At 35.8% G+C, this 22,293-nt stretch overlaps 1 protein-coding gene across 1 annotated transcript in view; it reads left to right on the top strand.

Moving 5' to 3' along the window:
• The first annotated feature begins 5,592 nt into the window (after positions 1–5,592).
• LOC145662724 (chitin deacetylase 7-like) overlaps positions 5,593–22,293 on the top strand; it is a 234,483-nt gene continuing 217,782 nt past the window's right edge. The window contains exon 1 of the mRNA XM_081728588.1: positions 5,593–6,125. Coding sequence (XP_081584714.1) covers positions 5,646–6,125 — 480 coding nt within the window. The 5' untranslated portion in view covers positions 5,593–5,645. The remainder of the gene's footprint in view (positions 6,126–22,293) is intronic.

The raw sequence follows: 22,293 nt of genomic DNA, 5'->3' as shown, positions 1-22,293 counted from the left end.
GAATGAAGTTACTGTCTATTAAAAACATTATATTTGTAGGCGGTTTCCTCTCTTACATTTTGTTGTAACTCTGATAACAACAGAGTTATCCATGTCAGGGGACTTTTTAGACACCCCGTGTGGCAATGCAATAATAATTATAAAATATTCTCTTGAAAGTTTGTTTCTGGAAATTCTGTGCTTGCTGTGTCATCAAATTTTCACCGACCAATGATAAATTATAGCTTGCAAAAACTATCAAGTAACAACCAATTTACAACTGCACAACGCGATGGCTCATCGCAGATGTTGATTGTACGCAGTGGCGCAACCAGGATTTTATTTCGGGAGGGGCCAAGAATATCCAGTACAGTAGTCTGCAAACGACGTGCTGCACCATTTGATGTGGACAAAATTGAAATTTTGAATTCTCCTCATTACAAGCAATTTAGTTATCCTTATTATTAACATGCTAAAAAACCTTAAAATGAAAATTCCAATTCACAAATTCCCTATTATTAACGGTTACAAGTTTTAAAATTTGCGCTATAATAAATATTTTGAACATCTTTATTTTTGCATAAAATGACGCACTCTTTACTAACGTTTATTACTCTAAGAAATTAATGTAGGGGTTTTCACTGGGTATTTCTCCTTTCGTACAGTGCTTTGACTTAATTCAATATTCATTTATGCTTTGATCTATTTTGAAATTTCACCAAAATTTGTCTGCAACGCTGCTGTATAAGATAGATCAGGTTTGCTTCGGAGAGGGCATGGGCCCCCGAGTTCATAGCTCGTTGCGCCACTGATTGTACGTTATTTTAGAAATTGGTGTTATAGTCTGAGCTCCCTCCACAGTAACCGCGGCCTAGCCCCTAATACACCCAGTCCGCCTATGACGGGAGTGCAAGCAACCTTTCATGAAGAACGACTTAAGGGATAGCGATTGTTCCAAAACAATCAACAAGCAAACAAAACTAATATTATCATTCAAATTTCCTATTTGTTATTAATAACCACAGATATATTTCCTTCATTTGCATAAACACTTCAACTTACTAAGGGGACACAATCCTCTTTTGCATGATTGATCTCCACTCTTGCTTTGATCTCAAGCTTTTTACACGTGGAACCGTATTTACCGGGCCCTTTGGACGCGGGGTCTTTCTGACTTGTGCCTTTTTGACGCAGGGCCCTTTTGACTCGCACCCAGTTGACGCCTGGCCGTTTTGACCCGTGCCCTATTGTAATGGTGCTCCTTTTGATCAGGGCCCGTTTGAAGAAGTTTCTTGTTGACTCTTTCCCTTTTGTCGCAGAACCCTTTGTATCCGGACCCTTTTGACGCAGCGTCCTTATAACTCGGCTCCTTTTGTTGCAGATCCTTTTTAACCCGGGCCCTTTTAACGCAGAGCCATTTTGTCGCGGAGACCTTTTTACCTAGGCCCTTTCGACGCGGGGCTGTTTTGACTCGGGCATTTTGTAGCGGGCCCCCTTTTGACTCGGACCCGTTTGACGCAGGGCCCTTTTGACTCGGATCCTTTTGTCGTGGTACTCTTTTGACCCAGGCCCTTTTCATGAGGAGCGTTTTGATTCGGCCCCTTTTGACTCGGGTCCTTTTGTTGCGTAGATCTTTTGACCCAGGCCCTTTTCATAGGGGCCATTTGACTCGGGTCCTTTTGTAGCGGGGCATTTTTTCACTCGGGCCCGTTCGACGCAGAGCCCTTGCGACTCGAGCCCCTTTGTACTGGGAACCTTTGACTCGGGCCCTATTGATAAGGGGTGTTTTGATTCGGGTCCGTTTGACGCGGGGCATTCTGACTCGGGTCATTTTGTCGTGGGACCCTTTTGACACGGGCTCTTTAAATGAAGGGCGTTTTGATTCGGGTCTTTTTGACTCAAACCCTTTTATTGCGGAGAGGTTTTGACCCGGGCAATTTTGACTCGGGCCCTCTTGTACGCGGCACCTTTTGACACGGGTTCATTTGAGGCAGGTCTCTTTTGACTCGGGCTCTTTTGTCGTGGGACCCTTTTGACGCGGAGCTTTCGATTCTTGCCCTTTTGACTCCTACCCTTTTCTTGCGAAGAAGTTTGTCCGAAGCCCTTTTTTCGCGGGTCCATTTCGACTCGTGCCCTTTGTAGAGGGGCCACTTTTGACTTCTGCTCTTTTCTTGTGGAGATCTTTTGACCCGGGCCCATTTGACGTGGGAAAGTTTTGACTCGGGCTCTTTTGTAGCGGGACTCTTTTTATCCTGGCCATTTTCATGAGGGGCGTTTCGTTTCGGCCCTTTTTGACTCGGGTCCTTTTGTTGCGGAGACCTTTTGAACCGGGCCCGTTTGACGCAGGTCGCTTGGGACTCAAGCCCTTTTGTCGTGGGACCCTTTTGACTCGGGTCCTTTTAATGAAAGGCGTTTTGACTCGTGCCCATTTTTGCGGAGACCTTTTGAACAGGGCTCTTTTGACGCCGAGCCGTTTGACTCGGGCCATTTTGCAGCGATGCCCCTTTTTGACCCGGGGCCTTTTGACTCGGGTTATTTTGTCGTGGGTCTCTTTTGACCCGGGCTCTTTTTATGAGGGCCGTTTTGATTCGGCCCCTTTTGTTGCGGAGGCCTTTTAGCCTGGGCCGTTTGACTCGGGTTCTTTTGTAGCAGGACTCTTTTTCAGCCGGGCTCGTTTGAAGCAAGTCCCTTTTTACTCGGGCCCTTTTGTCATGGACCCTTTTGATGAGGGTCGTTTTGATTCGGGCAATTTTGACTCCTGCCCTTTTGTTTCGGAAACCTTTTGACTCGAGCACTTTTGTTACGGAGTCATTGTGGTCTGGCTTTTTTAAAACATGGTCCATTTTGACTCGGGCCCTTTTGACTTGGGCCCTTTTGTTGCGGAGACGTTTCGACCTGGGTCCTTTTCACATGGGCCATTTTGACTCGGGCCCCTTTGTAGCGGGGCCTCTTTCAACCCGGGTCCGTTTGAAGCAGGGCCATTTTGACTCGGGTCCTTTTGTTGCGGGCCATGTTGACTCTGGCCTTTCGGTCTTTTCCCTTTTGTCAGGCCCTTTTGACATGGAACCGTATATATAACGCAGCAGCTGAAATACCTGGGGCAGGGGGCCTGGGGGAGTATGAGTAAATCGAAGGTAGATCGATCCAGGGCGCAGTAAAATTAATCACATCACTGTTCATATCAATTTATTTTTTCTTTCGACATATCTGGAGATCAGTGTTCTGACTAATAGCCTACAGCGGCGAAAGACGATATACGTTATCAGTGTTATGACTGTTAACGTAATATATATAGGGAATAAAACGAAAAACTCTATATCGGTCTCCCCCCCCCCCGTTAGAAAAAATCCTGCGGGCGTTAGTGATTATGATGTTGCTTAGTTACTGTATTATATTATTCTATACACGGAATAAATACTTATGTGTTTTATATAATAATAAGAACCTGATCTACATTTATTACGGCCCTTGCTTTACGACAACGAAACATATTCATGTTCAGCGTAATCAATTTCCATTCACAAATAATTACAGTGAGGCGAATGAAATAATTCAAGCCCGAACATGTCGTAATAAATTCCTGAAGAGTGAAAAGCGCTAGTAGCAGTTCTTAGCAGTTTTTAACTTAACATATAAGACAATAATTTGAAAAACTGAGAATACAAATCTTTTCAGAGATGACAGTGCACTGATGCTTTAAATGTATGCCCTTACTCCCTATACCTACGTTATTTCCCTAGTCAAAATAAAAACTCTTCAAAATTAATCAAAATTTCTTATGCAACCATCCCTTCCTTAGAGTACTGCGGTGTCACATACCCGTCACGGCGATGTAAAGGCACTTTTGGCGACGAGGATACGTTAGATGCCTTAAAATTTTGATTGAATTTTTTCTAGTTTATCAATATTATTTTTGAAGAGCGGATTCCAAATAGTACATGCATATTCCAATTTGGAACGAACATAGACTTCATAAAGTCTTTGAAGTGTTTTAGTTTTTTGAATTCTCGCTCAGTTCTAAGTATTAATAAAAGGTATCTATACGTTTCATTAATTATGTTGTCAATATGATAATCGAATGTTAATTTAGAATCATATAAGATAACTAAGTCAATAACTGTTTCCGGAGTTGGTAGTATTTAGTTGTCGATTGAATATGAAATATATGTCGCTACCTTCCGTCTGGTAAATGTCAGTACTTTACCTTTGTTAACATTTATTTCAAGTAAATTTTCCTCACACCACTTAACTACAGAGATAAGATCGCATTGGAGTTTCTCACAATCATGAACAGAATTTAATGAATAACAAATTTTTGGATCATCTGCAAATAATAGTTTATTTGAATTTTGTATGCAACTAGGAAGGTCATTAATAAATAGTAAGAAAAGCAAAGGCCCCAGGTTGGATCCCTGAGGAACCCCAGACAGTATTGAATAATCATTTGATTGGCATCCTTTATATACAACAAATTGTTTACGATTTTGTAAATACGATTAGAACAGTTTAATAAGAGACAACGAAAAATGAAACTGATTGAGTTTGTGCAATAATTTACTGTGATTTACGATATCAAAAGCTTTGAAAATTCGTGTAAATTACATCAACCTGACCTCCCTGATCCAGTGAATGTGCAATATAGTTGGTAATTATGCGAAGATTTGTTAGTGTGGATCTAAGTTTTAGAAAGCCATGCTGGTACTCTGAAATTAATGATCTGACATGGTTCATAATGCGTTGGTATAAAATAGTTTCAAATAGTTTTGCAAAGACACATAAAATAGCAACCGGTCTCTAATTTTTAACTTCTCTTTGACAGTTTGATTTGGGTATAGGACACACTTTTATAACTTTCCATTTGTCTGGGAATGAGCTTGTACGAAAAGCGAGATCGAATCACAGAACAGTATGTGGGTAGTTTCATTTTGGAAATGTACCTAAAGATGGCAAGGGATACTTGTTTAGTATGTGTCATTGCATGGAATTGCATAAGAATGTTGAAGTTTCTTTTGTAGTTGACTCGAAAATTAGCAAATATCGCGTATCATTGTCTTCCTCGAGATACTCATATGTATTAAATTACATTCTTTTAAGCGTTTGTGTTATAATGCAAATATTTTCTGGATGAAGTAAGATTGCCATTAATTTAATCATATTTTATTTTTTACTCATCCAATAAAAGCTATTTCGACTATTCTTACTGTACTGTAGACTCTGTGCTGTAGACTTAATTTCATATTGGAAATCTAACCTGAAACTACCAGATTAAAGGTTTATTAATAAACTATTACAGTCTGAGAACAAAGCAATGGATTTTACGGAATACATCTTGCATTATTATCGTTATTATCAAATAGTTCTCTTCACGTGTTGCGTCTGTGTATTCAACTGTTTTCCTAATTCTTTGTTACGTAAGTAATAGCCACGAGTATTTCTGGAAGATTTCTTGCATCTCTAACATAAAAAAAAAAAAAAAAAAATCAACAAGTAAACCAGGTGATTTAGCCTTTACGTAGATACAGCTGTGTGACTTGCATAACTTAAAGATGGTATGAGAGAAATGTGATTATGATAGCAGGAAGCTTGGATGAAAAAATATGCTGATATAAATACGAGAACGTAGTGTATGGGAACTCGAACTCTGTGGTAGTCTGTCGGTCGCAGCAATGTTACTATCTACGGTGTTCATCCTGTGTGCGGTAGCGCTAACAAGCGCCAGTGATTCAGATAACCTTATGTTAAGTGAAGAAGTCAGAAATCCTGAAGTGAGTGATGTAGACTTGGAGACAGGTTTTAACCAAGAAGTTTTGAAAGTATTGGCACCAATTGAAGTTAGCAACCCAGAGGCAAGTAAGACTGTATTGGTGAATGCTGAAATTAATGAAAGCAGGGACACTCAAAAGCCAGCATCAACTAATGCTGAACTGAAAGTTGCAAATGAACGTGACAGCGAATTTAGAAATTCAGCAAGAAATAAGCTTCAGTTCAAAGTGTCTCCTGCAAATGCAGTTAGAACTTCAGATGTAATATCAGGTGATGAAGCGAAAAATGCTACTGTATGCGATCCTAATGTATGTGTACTACCTGACTGCAGATGTAGTTCTACGGAAATACCTGGAGGTCTTGGAAAAGAAGAGACACCGCAGGTAAACTAACAATAATTTTTATTATTAGTAAGTGTTTAAGTTCCAAATAATGATATTTCACTTACTCTACTTTCGAAGTTTCTTTAAAAAGTAACAATTCAGAAAGTACAGCTACTTATACTTCCTTTTCGGACTTTTTTGAATCGATTACTTGAATATAATTTTCGAAGTAAATTATATTATTATTATTATTATTATTATTATTATTATTATTATTATTATTATTATTATTATTATTATTAGAATTGACAGAAAAAATATTGAGTTTGGAGGTCAGCAGAACCATAATATTTATTTTTCAACAACAATCAAGAAAATTTTTGAGGGACGTACGTAGGGAGTTGGTCCTGGGGGTCCAGATCCACAGAAATCCTGACCTTTCTGTAAATTTAGATTAATTTTAGAGATAATTTTGCAAATTTTAATATAATTTATCCTCACATTAAATTTGGACACTTCCGAAATAAATATTTGCGTACGTACCTGGTTCTTTTTGTGCTTTTCAATGTTTTTCTTTGTCTCAATGTAGGCATGTTGTTCAGGTCTGCCAATTTCAACTGAAAAGAAAACAGAAAGATGAAAGTTATTGTCTAAATTATGCATCATTTAAGTAATGTGTAACTTTGATAGCTTTAAATGATCCACCTCCCTGTCTTAACTTTTTTCATATCTGAAAGCACTCCAATGATCAACACAGTGACAAAGAAAAAAATAAGTAATAGAACAATCGTAAGCGAGCTGCGGAGGCGTGTTGTGAGGGAAGTCATATTTGTAAAATTAAAAGTTTTATCGCTTAAAACTAAGAAAAGGAAAGTTGCCTGGTGTACTAATTGCTAGTGATTGGATTAAAGTCTTGCGTCCTTTTCAGCATTGAGACTATATGAGACATTGAGTTACAGATTAACGTGGGATTCGAACCTCATGAACTCCCACTGGAAATCGAACCGGGAATCTCGTACCAAAGGCGAATACGTTAACCATATCACGAGAGAGCTCATACTAATTGTTGTATTCAAGAGCTAACTAGTACATTAGGTAAGTTTTTTGAACTTAGTTCGAAGTGTTAAAATTTCAATTTTCACCAATTGATATACCTCAAGAGCCGCCTTTGCCAAGTTTTTTCTATTGTTCAACGCACAATATATATATATATATGTCTTATCATGTGTTGAACAGGGTTATCTGTCCATCTATTTGTCTATATGTTCTCTTTTCCATGATAACTTTTGTAACACTTAAGCGATTTTAGTAGAATTTTGAGTGTGTTTATTTGAGACTTGAGAAACATTACTTGTAGTTAAAATCAGCTATAAACAAAGGTTAAGATGAGTAAATTCACCATGCCTTATATTTATGAATGAAGTCGTGTATACTGGTAGTGGAAGCAGTCAGTACTTCATGTATGGAATGTGGATAACCACACGTTAAAGTTACTGTTACTCGTGAAAATTTAATGGATTGACTCTATTAACAAACTCAGACGAGATAATAATTCTAACTGTCTATTGCTAAAGACAGAATTCTAAAATTGATTTTCGTTCAATTTTGTCGAGTAACTGACGGACGTAGTAACATTAAAATCTTATATGGTCCAGTAGCGTGACCCTAATAAAAGTGATTAACTCAGTTCTTTCCCTTTGTGTACCCACGTAGGAAATTTTCACCTTTTTAAAATCATTTCTTTCCTAAAATATTCATCCGAATTTCATGAAATGCGACGTATGTTTCTCTCAATTGAATCTATAGAAGGGAATCGAACTCTGCGTAGGATAAATGTTTTAGGAAAGAAATGACTACAACTTCGTCTTTAAGTAAATTTTTTATTTGAATTTCTTAATGAATTCCGATTTCCTTAAAACGTGGCATATTTTCTTTCTTTATGGCTAAGGGTTACTTCTAATTTAAGATTAAAATTGGTCGAGAGTCGAAAGGAAATTCAACTCAAATTAAAACAGAATAATATTTTTGTCTGTGAAAATGGAAATAATATTCTTCTTTCTACTGTGCGTAGCACCGAATATTTAATTTCCATGTACTATAAGCTGTATTGTAATATCAATGTTTGATTAACTAAGCACCTTTCATTTATTTAATCCATCTTGCAGTTTTTATGCATACTGATGTTTGTATGGTGTTTTAAAGAACGAATATTGCATACAGTGGCGTAATTAGGGGGGGCTTCCGGGCTTAAGCCCCTCCCGAAATCTTACTTACTATAGTAAAGTATGTGAAATATCTTGCAGAATTTTTACTTTTTCAGGCAAATCCCCCCCCGAAAGTTAGCAAAGCCCCTCCCGAAACAAAATCTTAAATACGCCACTGATTGCATAATCGAATTTATGTGTTTCAAACAATAATAGAAGCCTTTTAAATTTATTAAGCCTTTATTTATTTAATAGAAGCCTGAAGCCTTTATTTATTTAATATACAACACAACAGGCTTAATACCCAATTACAGTGTTGTGTACATGCAGCAAATGTTACATATATAAATTTCTTAATTATTTCTACAGAAAATTTCTTGTTTCACATATAATTTGAATCGGTTTTCTGAAAGACTAAGTACATCCACTTTATCAAGCTTATTTACAATATCATTGTATAATTTACACAGTCACCATATAGGGGATTTATATAATATATTGCTCCTGGCTTTTGCACCATAAAATGTCCCTGTATTCTCTACTCTGGTTTTGCAAGTGGGAATCCGCAATGATATTTTCGAGACCAACTCCATACAATCAATGTTATTACTTAATAACTTGTATAAGAATAACAAGTCCAACATCCATCTTCTTTTTTCTAAAGTTTGAAAATTAAAGTTGTTTACTAGATCATTGTAGGAAAAATATTTGGGATAATAATTAGTATTTTTTGTATGTAAGCATTTTCAAGAATTTTGTTTGGATGTTTTCTATTTCTTGAGAGTATTTTGTATTATTGGGTATCCATATAGTAGAACAATATTTTAATTTTGATCTAACATATGTAAAATAAAGTGTTGTAAACGTTGTCTCACTGAAGAAATCTTGCCCTATTCTGTAAATTAAACCTAAGTTTCTATATGCGCTGTTTGTTATCATATCTAGTGTTGATTGAATTTTTGTTCAGGATCAAAAATAACGCCTAAATCTTTGACAGTACGTGGTTTAGACAATTTAGTTTCTTGTGTATTTAAATTCAGTGTATAGTCAAAGGTGATGGGAATTCTTTTTCTTGTAAAAGACAGGGATTTACACTTGGATATATTTATTACTAATTTGTAATAAATAATCGCTTCATGTTTGAACTCGCTGTAGGTTTTGTTGTAGTTGTATGTAGTCTTCAGTTGAATTGATTCTAGAATATAATTTGAGATCATCAGCGAATAGGAGAATCTCAGAGTTTTCAATAAAAAGTGTAATATCGTTAATAAGTAGGAGAAATAGCAGAGGACCCAGATGAGATTCTTGAGGAACCCCAGACAGAGTAACAAACTTTTCGGTGACATGCCCCTTATATAGAATAGATTGTTTCCGGTTACATAAATACGATACAATATATTCTATTGCCGACTTTGAAAAGTTTAGGCTTGCTAATTTCGCCATTAGAACATCATGATCCACGACATCGAATGCCTTACTGAAATCGGTATAAATAACGTCTACCTGGCCGCCTTTGTCTAACTACGTTGCTATAAAATTTGTTACAACTGCTAGGTTTGTTGCGGTAGATCTATTGTGTAAGAAACCATGTTGATGTATAGATATAACTGGCTTTACGTGATTCAGAATTCGTGTATATAAAATACTCTAAAGAATTTTGACAAAAGGAGATAATGTAGCTATAGGTCTGAAGTTCTGTATTTCGTTTTAATTTCCAGACTTTGGCATTGGACACACTAAACTTTCTTTCCATAAGTCAGGAAAAGTGCCTGTTCTTATGGACATATTGAATATAGTATGGAGCGGATGCTTGAATATATCAATACAGCCTTTGGCAACATACGGAGGAATACCATCCGGTCCACATGACACTTTTGGTTTGAGTGCCTTTATAGCCACTTCAATTTCTCGCAGTTGTATTTCTCCAAGTTGAGAGTTGTCCAACAGGCTGATGCATTCCGTCTTGTTAGATATAAAACTGTCTACGTTATATTTTGCTGAGACATTGTTATAAACAGATTGAAAGTAATGGGTGAAGGCCTGAGCAATCTCACTGTCCTTATTTAGTTCTTTCCCATTGTAAGTAAAGGAGGCTGATGACATGTGCTTGGTTTTGCTTTTGACAAAACTCCAAAGTTGGCCCGGATCATTATGAATAGAAAGTTCAGATTCTAGAATGAATGATTTATACGCAATTGATATGTCGGTCTTTATCTTTTTACGTAACTCATGAAACTTTTCACGATGATATAGGTTTGCAGTTATTCCACTTTTCCATTTTTTATAATGATATGATTTCAATTTTATTTTTTTAAATTATACTATAAGTGAACCAGCTCGGATAATTTCCATTAACATGTTTCTTACGGGGGATACACATGCTAAATATATCATTAATCATGTTGTGAAAGTTGGATAGCACACTATTGATATCATTCATTTGCGAAAGACAGCCCTAGTTTATTTTGTGCAGTTCCACGTATAACTTTTTGAAATCATCCTTCTTAAAGTTGAAACCAGATACTTTTGCTTCTCTGTTTTCTTTGTAACGTTTAATTGGATAGAGGCACTTATTGCTGGATGGTATCTGTCTTCCTTAGTAACAAGAGGACAGTCTTTTTCAATGAGAACCTTATCAATATTTGATAATACTAAATCTAAAGTTCGGCCTTTACTGTTACGAATATTATTAAATGACGCTAAATTATAAAAGGACATAAAGTTATATATATTACAATTTGTTGTTGATGATAAGAAATCAAAAGCACAACCTGTTATTTCAGGAATATTGAAATCCCTTATGCAGAGAATGTTGCTGCCTATTGGACAATTAGTTTCAATGAATTGATAGAATAGTTCATACATTACTACACTTGATTCAGGAGGAATGTATACTGCACATATGAATAATTTCCTATTTTAAATCAAAAATGAAAATAGGTTTTCTAAGAGAGAGCTTGTCATATTGAAAATTTAAAAATCTTTTACCATTTTATAAATAGTTTAAGCCCACATTTAAAAAAAAATCAATACCCAAAAGGTAACTAATAATGAATACCTCAACTGTATGTGTTAGCTACTGGCACTACAGATGAACTCTAATGATAAAAACACTTAAGATGCACTGATAAGATGCCTAGAATGTTGTTTTACTCTGATGTTATCTCATCAGTTTTTGTAACTATTCCTTAACATTTCTTACTTTGCTGCTGAGATTTCCTGTCTTTCTCTTTTGTTATCATCTTCAAAATTGACTATTCAGTCGTAAGGAGAATGTGCGAAATTTCCTTGACAATTATTTTATTTATTTAAATATTATATTTAAATGACTTTGAAAATGGCTTTATGATTGAGAAAACAAGAAAAAATATTCTAAGATTAAAAAATTGATTGGAGTTTAACGTCCTCTCCCGTCCCTTATATGAGACAAGAGCACTGATAAGATGAGGAGAGATTTTCATATCTTCTATTTGCACCTTTTCTTCACCATATTTTCAGTTCAATTTCTTGTTATATGTTGTTGCTTTCTTTGTATGCTCGTTTCCTGTCTATATCCTGTTCAACATTCTGAGTAATGTTACCGTTAGTTTTTGCTTAATTATAGGAAGGATCATAATGAGATTTTTTAAATAATGAAAACTGCTTCTTGCATTCTTATGGTTAAAGAAACACATTTTTTTTTTTAAGTGAGCCACTATGATAAGGGTGGTCCGGACTCCCCTACACCATGAAATCTCGACTTTTGTGTAAATTTAATCTGATTTTAGGGGTGATTTTACAAATTTTAATATAATTTATCCTCATATTGAATTTGGCTCCCCGTGAAAACTTTGTACTTTTCCGGAAATAAATTTTTGCGTACATGCCTGATAATGGCTGTAGTCCGGAATATGCTAAGTAATATTCAGCGTCAGGCAAGATACACCATGCAGCGTCAAGTTAATTAAGTAGAAGTACATACGAGAGAAAAGTGGTCAAACTGAAGAAAAACATCAATAGTGTAGCCAATGATGTTATTTAAATCATTTAGCAACCTATCGGAAACCCGAAAAAAATTAAAAACGGTTTAAATAACACTGCCCAACATGATTTTTACCTCTGGGAAAATAATAGGAGATTCTAATGATTTTGGTGAATAGAAAACGAAAATGATAATATTTTTTGCACATCACGTCACAGTTCTGAGATATTGCATGAAATATATTTCGCTCATACATGTAATTTATTGAAATGAAAAACGTAAAGTAAGCCCAGTTAACCGCCAAGAATCGAAGAATGGAAGTTTAAAATACTTAGCCATAACGACATTGAGTCTCTCAGAGGCCTCTTATCTCTTTTTTAAAATAGATTGCAATTATGCAGTGTTGCCAACAACGTTAACAATAATGTCACTAAAGGTACTTCGAAAAGTCGCTAGAAACCTTAATTGTAATGGAAATAATGCTAGTTTTATTCGCTGCACGACATTTCGAAAAAAGTTAAGCTAAATCCCTAGTTTAACAATGGTAACGGAAACAAATATTGTCTCTAAAATATATTATCAAATCGCTAGATTTAGCGACAAAATCTATAAATTGGCAACACTAATTGTAAGCCCTTTAAGTTATAAACATTTCATTTATTTCGTCACTCGCGCTGCACATCACTATGTATTTTCGTTCCTATAGTCCATCTATAATTCAAAGTAAGAAAACCTATGCCCCATCGTCTTATCGTGTTCCCCTTCCCTTGCAATAAAAAATTAGATTCTGTGTGAGGTGTCAGAATTCAGAGTTGTTGACAAGATCTCCTTGAAGTGTGGCAGTGTTTTGTTGACCAAATCTCTTCGGGCCTGTATTGTTTAAGCGTGTTTCAAGCATATTTTAAAAATTAAGTGTGCTGTGTATCAAGTGAGTTATTGGTTCAAAGTGAAACTAGTTGGTTCACGATAAACGTGTACTAATCATCCGGATAATTTTTGTTATGTATGTGGTACATTTACACCCAAACCACAAAGGAAGAAAATATATAACATTACAAAACTTGCTTATTCTTTGTATTTCGGTTGTCGATTGGTAACCAGGACAAGTCATGGGCTCCTCATCAGTGCTGCATAATTTGTACAACAAATCTTAGTTTGTGGTTACATGGGAAACTAAAGGTCTTGCCGTTTTCTGTACCGATGGTGTGGAAGGTACCAACAAACCACATTAATGACTGTTACTTCTGCATGACTAAGATCTCCGGCATATCTAGAAAAAGTAAACACGTCATCCAGTATCCTGATATTCCCTCAGCCTTCACAGTGATGATTTACCAGTACATGTAGCCCCTGAGACATTTACAGTGGAAGATGACTGGAATGAACCTGACATTTCAGTGGCTACTACGTCAAAAGATCCGGACTATTTACCAGTACATGCTGACAGTGATATACATTTAATAGGGCAGGAAGACTTAAATGATTTAGGACGTGACTTAAATTTGTCGAAAGAAGCATTCGAACTTCTAGGTTCTAGACTACACCAATGGAAATTACTAGCTCCTGGTACAAAAATTTCTGAGTTTCAACACAGACATCAATCCTTTGCACATTATAGGAGAATATGTGTTTCTGTACAGACGTTATTGGTTTGATGAACAAAATAGGCGTGACCATGTAACAATCTGTATCGAAACGTTTTAATGTACGTTTAACACAGTAGGATATAGATTATGCGACAAAGTTTTCGGGTTGTTTCTCAGCCTCTATTCAACCAATATGTTTTAAATTTTGGAGGACATAACTAGATAGCCCTAGAAAATTACTATTAACATTTTCTATAAATCGGTTAAATAGGGGCTGAGAAATATCCCGAAAACTGTGTTGGATAATAGGGGTTGTACTGTATATAATGTAAATAAAACGTATGTTCATATCTTTTGATCCTGACGTAACAGGGCATTCTTATGGTGATTTTCGAAATCAGCATGACCGTTTCCTTAAGAATCACCTATTTTAATCGTGGAGGTATAAAAAAGTGTTTATTCGTTGGGCACTGTAATTTAGGCAGTCTTCGTTCCTAAGAGAGGTGAATATTTCAAGAAAAGTAAAGTAAACTCACTTTTTATGAAGTGTCAGTACAACAACCTTCATGACACAGTAAAGCTACTATACATTAGAATGTAGCTGAACAGAAGGTAAGCCAAAACTTGACTGCGTTAATAGATTTTGCTGCGCAATATCCTTTCTTTCTTTCTTTCCTTTTTTTTAAAGCCAGACCCTAAAACAATCATTCTTTCAGCAAACCAATTAAATACTTTTGTAACATTTTATCTGTTATATTGTATTTTTATGCACAGTTTAAGTAATTGGTGCGAGAAGTCCTATAAAAAACTCTGTACTTCTATTCAAAATAAACATGGAAACAGTAATGTGGAGAAATATTTAAAATTACGATTCTATAAAAATTATAGTGGTTTGTTTGTTAACACTGGAAGGACAGAGGGATCATCTTTTACCCTTTTTCAAGTTTGAACTTCTGCCATTTATATATATGTTATAATAAATTCTTTATACACTGTGACTCATTCATTTTTGTAGAAAGTTTTTATTTTGAAGATTCCATAAAAGTATATCAAATAGTTTTATTTTTTTGGGTGTGTGATACATGACTTACACCCTAGAAGGATCTAGGGCAGGCCTGTAGCCAGCCTAAAAACGTAGAGGGGCACGATTCAATCATAGTATAGTTCATTACCGTATTATGGTTTATTTGCAAGCCTGCCGGGAAAATGTTAGAGGGGCCAGCAAAAAATTTAGGGGGACCCAGCCCCGTAGAATCCCCTGGATACGGGCCTGACCTAGGGGTCAAAATTGACCCCTCAGAAATTTTAAATCTGTTCTTACCCTGTTTTCTTTGTACTTTTGTTTAGCCATAAAACTACATCCGGACAGGACATAACTATCATAATCATAATCTTAGCTTCTCCTTCGTCATTATATTTTACAAAATTCAGTTACAGGTGCGAGTTATCTGGTGAAACTCGATTGTGACTAATTGGATTTATTTTTTATCATTAAGTATTGAATTATTCCTTTCGCTGGCAACAGTGATATCTACTGAAATCTAACAATTGTACACGTGCGTGAAGTTGGGCCCCCACCTCTTCCAAATTACGCCAAACGTTGCACATTGTTAGTGCATCGTTAGTGCACGTTAATGGACTCAGAACTAACGTTAGTGCTATCAGCGTTTACGAGACATTGAAGATTTTTGGTGGTGGGTCCCACTTCATATGAAGTTAGCCCCCACCCATCTTTATGCAGACAGATTTTCACAAAACTTAGCGCATCGTTAGTGCACTTAAACACACTAAGCATTACCATTAGTGCTACCATATTTTGGGATTTAATCAAGATTTTCGGTGGGAGAGCCAACTTCAGAAATATCAAATTCTATACAAATAGAGGTAGAAACATGGGGTTAACGGCAATCGTTAGAGCGTGATTAGTGCAGTTAAATGTACTAGCACTAACGTTAGTGCTACCACATTTTGTGATTTATTCAAAATTTTTTGTGGGGGCCAACTTCAGAAATATTAAATTCCATACAAAGTGTCAGTATTTTCAGGAAGCACTAACGAATGCACTAATTACTCTGTCAGTGCTTGAAGTGGACGCAAATTCACACTTACCACCAAAGATATTTTACTTGAAGCACCTACACTAATTAAGTACTAACGTTAGGGGTTGGTGCACGAAGAAGCACTAACGATGCACTAAGGATTGTACGAGAAGTAATCATTAGTGCTTTTTAATTCGGCAGAAATTTGACACAGTGAAAAACTCCCCTTAAATTTTTTATGTGAGTTTCCTGAGATGTAACTGGCCATAACTACACTAATAGTGAAGCACTAACATAACTGACAGTATTTTCTAGAAGCACGAACGGCTCTAATTTTTTCGTTATTGGTTGAACTGGGGGCGCCAAGTTCATGAAGGCTTCCAAAGGTTTTTTTGCTTGTAGGACCTACATTAATGAAGAACTAAGGTTAGGTGTTAGTATACTATGAAGCACTAACGATTTCGTAACGATTTCTTTTGGTTTTGGCGGAAATTTGACGCAATGAAAAATTCCCCATGAATTTCTTATGAGACTTTGTGGCATATAATTGGCCATATCTACATCAATAGTTAAGCATTAACGGAACTATGGGTGTTTTGCAGAAGCGCTAAGGATACATTAACGAATGGACTTATTTTTCGTTAGTGCTTGAAGTGGGAACCTAGTTCACGCTGGCCCGCAAAGATTTTTTACTTGTAGCACCTACACTAATGAAGCATTAAACTTAGATGTAGGTGCACTAGGAAGCACTAATGTTACAAGTAAAGAAAACTTTCGAAATTAGCGTGAACGTAGCCCCCAATACAAGCACTAACGAAAAAATTAGTTTTATTCGTTAGTGCATTGTTAGTACCTCTAGAAGATACAAGTAGTTTCGTTAGTGTTTCACCATTAGTGTGGATATGGCTAATTATAAGTCACAAAACTCCCATAAGTAACACATGGGGAATTATTCATTGTATCAAATTCCCATCGCATTCAAAAGCACTAATTACTTCTGTTAGTGCAATTGTTAGTGCATCTTAAGTGCTTCATAGAGCACAAACACCTAACGTTAGTGCTTCATTAGTGTAGGTGTTACAAGTAAAAAAAAAGACCTTTGGGAAGTCAGCGTGAATTTCGCACCCATACTTTAAGCACTAGCGGAAAAAATAGCGCCATTCGTTAGTGCTTCTATAAAGCACTAACAATTTTGTTAGTGCCTCATTATTAGTATAGTTATGGCCAATTACATATCACGAGACTCACAAGAAATTTATGGCAAATTTTTTATTGAATCGAATTTCCGCCAAAGTCAAAATCACTAATGATCTCTTCTAGAGCAATCGTTAGTGCATTGTTAGTGCTTCTTAGTGCATCTACACCTAAGGTTAGTCCTTCATTAGTATAGGTGCTACAATTAAAATACCTTTTGAGGCCAGAGTGAACTTAGCGCTCCCACTTCAAGCACTAACCAAAAACTGAGTGCCATTCGTTAGTGCATTGCTAGTTATTCTAGAAAACACCAACATTTTAGTTAGTACTTCAATATTAGTGTAGTTATGGCCAATTACATGTCACAAAACTCACATAATAAATTTATGGGAAATTTTACATTACATCAAATTTCCGTCAAATTCAAGAGCACTAATGATCTCTTTTAGTGCAATCGTTAGTGCATCGTTAGTGCTTCTAGAAAACACTAACAGTTTCGTTAGTACTTCAATATTAGTGTAGTTATGGATAATTACATGTCACGAAACTCACATAATAAATTTATGGGAAATTTTACATTGCATCAAATTTCCGTCAAATTCAAGAGCACTAATGATCTCTTTTAGTGCATCGTTAGTGCTTCTAGAAAACACTAACAGTTTCGTTAGTACTTCAATATTAGTGTAGTTATGGACAATTACATGTCGCGAAACTCCCATAAGAAATTTATTGGGAATTTTTAATTGCATCAAATTTCCGCCAAATTCAAAAGCACTAATGATATATTTTAGTGCAATTGTTAGTGGTTCTTAGTGCACCAACCCCTAACGTTAGTACTTCATTAGTGTAGGTGCTACAAGTACAATATCTTTGGAGGGCACGGTGAATTTGCCCCAACTTCAAGCAGTAACAAAAAATTAATGCCATTCGTTAGTGGATCGTTAATGCTTCTAGAAAGCACTAAACGTTTGTATGGACTTTGATATTTCTGAAGCTGGCCTCCCCACCAAAAACTTTGAATAAATCAAAAAATATGGTAATGCTAACGTTAGTGCTTAGTGCATTTAAGTGCACTAACGATGCAATAACGATTGTCGTTAACTGCATGTTACTACCTCATTTGTATAGAATTTGATATTTCTGAAGTTGGCCCCCCACCAAAAACTTTGAATAAATCCCAAAATATGGTAGCACTAACGTTAGTGCTTAGTGCGTTTAAGTGCACTAACGATGCATTAACGATTGCCGTTAACTCTGTGTTTCTACCTCTATTGTATAGAATTTGATATTTCTGAAGTTGCCCCCCCACCAAAAATCTTGAATAAATCCCAAAATATGGTAGTACTAACGTTAGTGCTTAGTGCTTTTAAGTGCACTAACGATTGCCGTTAACTCCATGTTTCTACCTCTATTTGTATAGAATTTGATATTTCTAAAGTTGGCCACCCCACCAAATATCTTGAATAAATCCCAAAATATGGTAGCACTAACGTTAGTGCTTAGTGCTTTTAAGTGCACTAATGATGCACTTAGGATTGCTGTTAACCCCATGTTTCTACCTCTATTGTATAGAATTTGATATTTCTGAAGTTGGCCCCCCCAACCGAAAATCTTGAATAACTCCCAAAACATGGTAGCACTAACGGTAGTGCTTAGTGTTTTTAAGTGCACTAACGATGCGCTAAGTTTTGTGAAAATCTGTCTGCATAAAGATGGGTGGGGGCCTAACTTCGTATGAAGTTGCCCACACCACCAAAATCTTCAATATCTCGTAAACGCTGATAGCACTAACGTTAGTTCTGAGTGCACTAACGTGCAGTAACGATGCACTAACGATGTGCAAATTTTGGTGTAATTTGGGAGAGGGGGCAACTTCAGGCACGTCAATCGTACAGCTCAACCAGAATATAATGTTATCTGACTTGTCATTTAGTAATGTGTTATTTTATTTGGCATTGTCTTGAAGAATACACTAAATAATGGCCAAGCGGAATACTTTGTGTCCAGAAGCTATACTTTATACACTTCATGAAATCGAAGAAGATAATTCAGGATTTTCTGGAGGTGAAAGTGATACAAACAATGACTTCGATGAAAGTGATCATTCTTTTGGTGATTTTGAAAACACTTCTTCCTCTGAATTAAGTAGTAGTGATGATGACGCAGTAAATAATGTATCATTTAGAAATGTCAGTGAATGTAATCAACTGCATAATTCTAGAAAGAGACGTGTAGATGAAGTTGAATCAAGTGAAGCACCTCAAGTGCAACTGTTGTGAATGCAGGTGAGTGTAAACGGAAACGCACTTCGCAAGGCCATCTCACAATTTCTCAATTTGTAGTTAATTCTTTTCTTACTACGGCAAACTGCACGGAATGGGTAGTAACAGATACAGAGATACCAAATGTCGGTAGACGAACACATCAGAATATTTTGAAAGAAAAACCTGGCCCAACCTCACACGCTAAACGAAATATTGTTGACGGACGATTGTACTGTTTATTAAAAATTATGTATTTTGTACTGTTTATTACAAAATAAATACAAATATTATTTAAAAAGTAGTAACCAAAGAACCATGACAACATGGTAAGTCATCAGTTACCGTTGAATTCATTTTTCTAGTCGCTGTCTTAACCTAGATTTTTGGGTAATCCATATTCTGGTCACACTGTAATTTATATGGATGGCAACACTGAAAATTCTTTTGATTCGTATTTTCGGGTGTAGAATAAAATTATCTATTATTGCAGTAAGTTATATTTCATTATCTCTTTTCACTTATGAAAAACGGACAAAAGAAAAATGGTAAGTTTTTCTATAATTTTTATGGAGTCTGCCTCCTTAATAATTTCCAATCCTGTTCAAGAGAGAAATGGGGTTTAATATTTTAACCAGGGGCGTCATTTCAGACTTCGCTTGGAGGGGGCAAGAGCACCACAGACATAGGACTTTCACGTTTTGTACTAGTATATTAGTAAACAATCTATTAATGTTTATGTATTCCTCAAACTCTTGGGGGGGGGCAATTGCCCCCTCCTGCCCTCCCTAAATGACGCCCCTGATTTTAACATTCTTTCGTGATTTCTTAACATCCTTTTGCTGTCATGAAAACAAGCTAAACATTGTTTGCTGTATCTCACTAATTGTGTTTAAACATTGATTTACACATATATCAAATAAATAAGGAAAGTAGGTATTGAAAACACTATTGGTGGAGTAAATTACAACTTCACTCACTGTCTTCTTACGTAAATTGGCAAGGGAGATTCTGCGAGGCAATTACTGAGGGGTTAAGTCGGTGGATGATGACGTTATTCAAGGCAAACATCGATTATTCAAGCTCCTACTGGGGACTAACATTTATTTAATAAATGGAATTATTGTAAAGAAAAACAGTGAGAGATGGGTATCGAAAGAAAGGATAAACAACGTTCGATAATGACGTAATTTATACTAAGAAACACTTATTTTCATGCCATAAATACCACATCAGAGAAATAAAATAATAACCGTGGGTTTTCTCGAAGTACTTTCTATTCTCCCACATTATAATTCCACCAATTATCCAACTTTCATTCATTTACCTCAACCATTAATCTATTTTAGTCTAACCGGCACAATTCTGGGACGTTAAAGTGAGAAAAACAATTCCAATCGGGATGAAAGTTTGCAAGGACATAGATTTTACCTGCTATATAGGCCTAACCATGAAGGCTTAAGGTTCCCGCGTAACAGATGATCAAATTTTGCGTCATATTTCTGACAACCGTGCATCGAACTCATCCACTCAAAACAGAATTAAACTTGATATGATCGTATGAATTGACCTGCTATATAAGTGTGTGAAAAACATGTTGTGCAGGCATTCGGTTTCCGAGCTACAGGCTGTAAAATTTTGCGTCCTATTTTCAAAAACAAAACCCATACATGCAGAGGCGGTTGTGAGGGAAGTCATACCGCAAAGAATTAAAGTTTTCTCTTTTGAAACGAAATGAAGAGAACTTTGTTAATATATTAATTGTTGTATAAAACAATTAATACATTAGGTGACCTTTATTCTCTTAGTTTTAAGCGGTAAAACTTTAATTTTTAATAGTGTCACTTCCCTCACGAGCAGCCTCTGCGATATATGTCCAATGGAATAAAAATTAGGCATGATTGTAGAACTTCATCTGCTAAGTATGCTAACCTCATCTGCTGAGTATAAATATCTGGAATATTATATTGTGCAGCATTGGGTTCCTGAGTTATGCTCAATCGACTCAATTACGTATTAGGTATCAATTTTATTGGACCTAATAAATGCCGTTTGAATAGCAATCACAGGTTAGTTCTGGACAAAAACAACAGAAATCAAGTAAAGAATATTTCTATGTCTATTTTACTTGTTTTTAAATTTAAACGCGAATACTGTTTATTTCATTCTTCAAAATATTCCTAGGGTTATTTCGTTAACTCATATTCGTAACACGAAGTCAACACGGAACTTCAATATATATTAATTAATCTATAATTATCAGCGCTAATAGCTCCATGAGTCCTCTATTGCTATAGTGAAAAAAAAAAAAAAACAGATTTCTAAAAACACAATATATAACTAAAATTATTTCACTACCTCTTAAAGAACAAAAATTTTTCCAAGGTAAGATTTTATTTCGACAGTCGTAAATACACTTTTGCCATTGTACTTTTTAACATGTCAGGAGATTAAATTTCAGCAATTATTAAAATTTTAAATCAAAAAGAACATATCGTCCCTTTCCGGCATTAATGCAGTAAGCGACAATTTGAAAATTTTACAGGAGAGCTGAAACACTGAAATTTTGATGGTTTTTCTTGTATAGCTTTTTTGTTTTCGGAACTATTTTCGTAAGAAAAATACAGCTAATATAATTTAACAAACTCCGTCAAATAGAACAGTGACGTATATAATAGCTTCAATATATTCACTTATTTTAGCGCTTAATTTATTTTTGCTTACAAATTTTTTTAACAAATGAATGCTTTAAACGACATTTATTCAAATGTACGATGGTAAGTCAACTGAAAACCATAAAAGTAGAAATAAAAATCCGCATATGGCGCCAGTGAGCTGTAAAGTCGGGGCCATGGATAAGCGACTATTTTTCCTGGAAGAAGGAAGACTTTCCTCTACCCCCTGTAGCTTAGCAACCGCAAACTGCACTGGAGGTCGCGAAAGACTCAATGATGCCAGATTTCTAAACTGAATGAACTGGTTC

This window comes from Thermobia domestica, chromosome 10 (assembly GCF_964235325.1).
Source record: "Thermobia domestica chromosome 10, izTheDome1.hap1.1, whole genome shotgun sequence".
Taxonomy (NCBI): domain Eukaryota; kingdom Metazoa; phylum Arthropoda; class Insecta; order Zygentoma; family Lepismatidae; genus Thermobia; species Thermobia domestica.
This window is presented reverse-complemented; position numbering and strand designations above follow the sequence as displayed.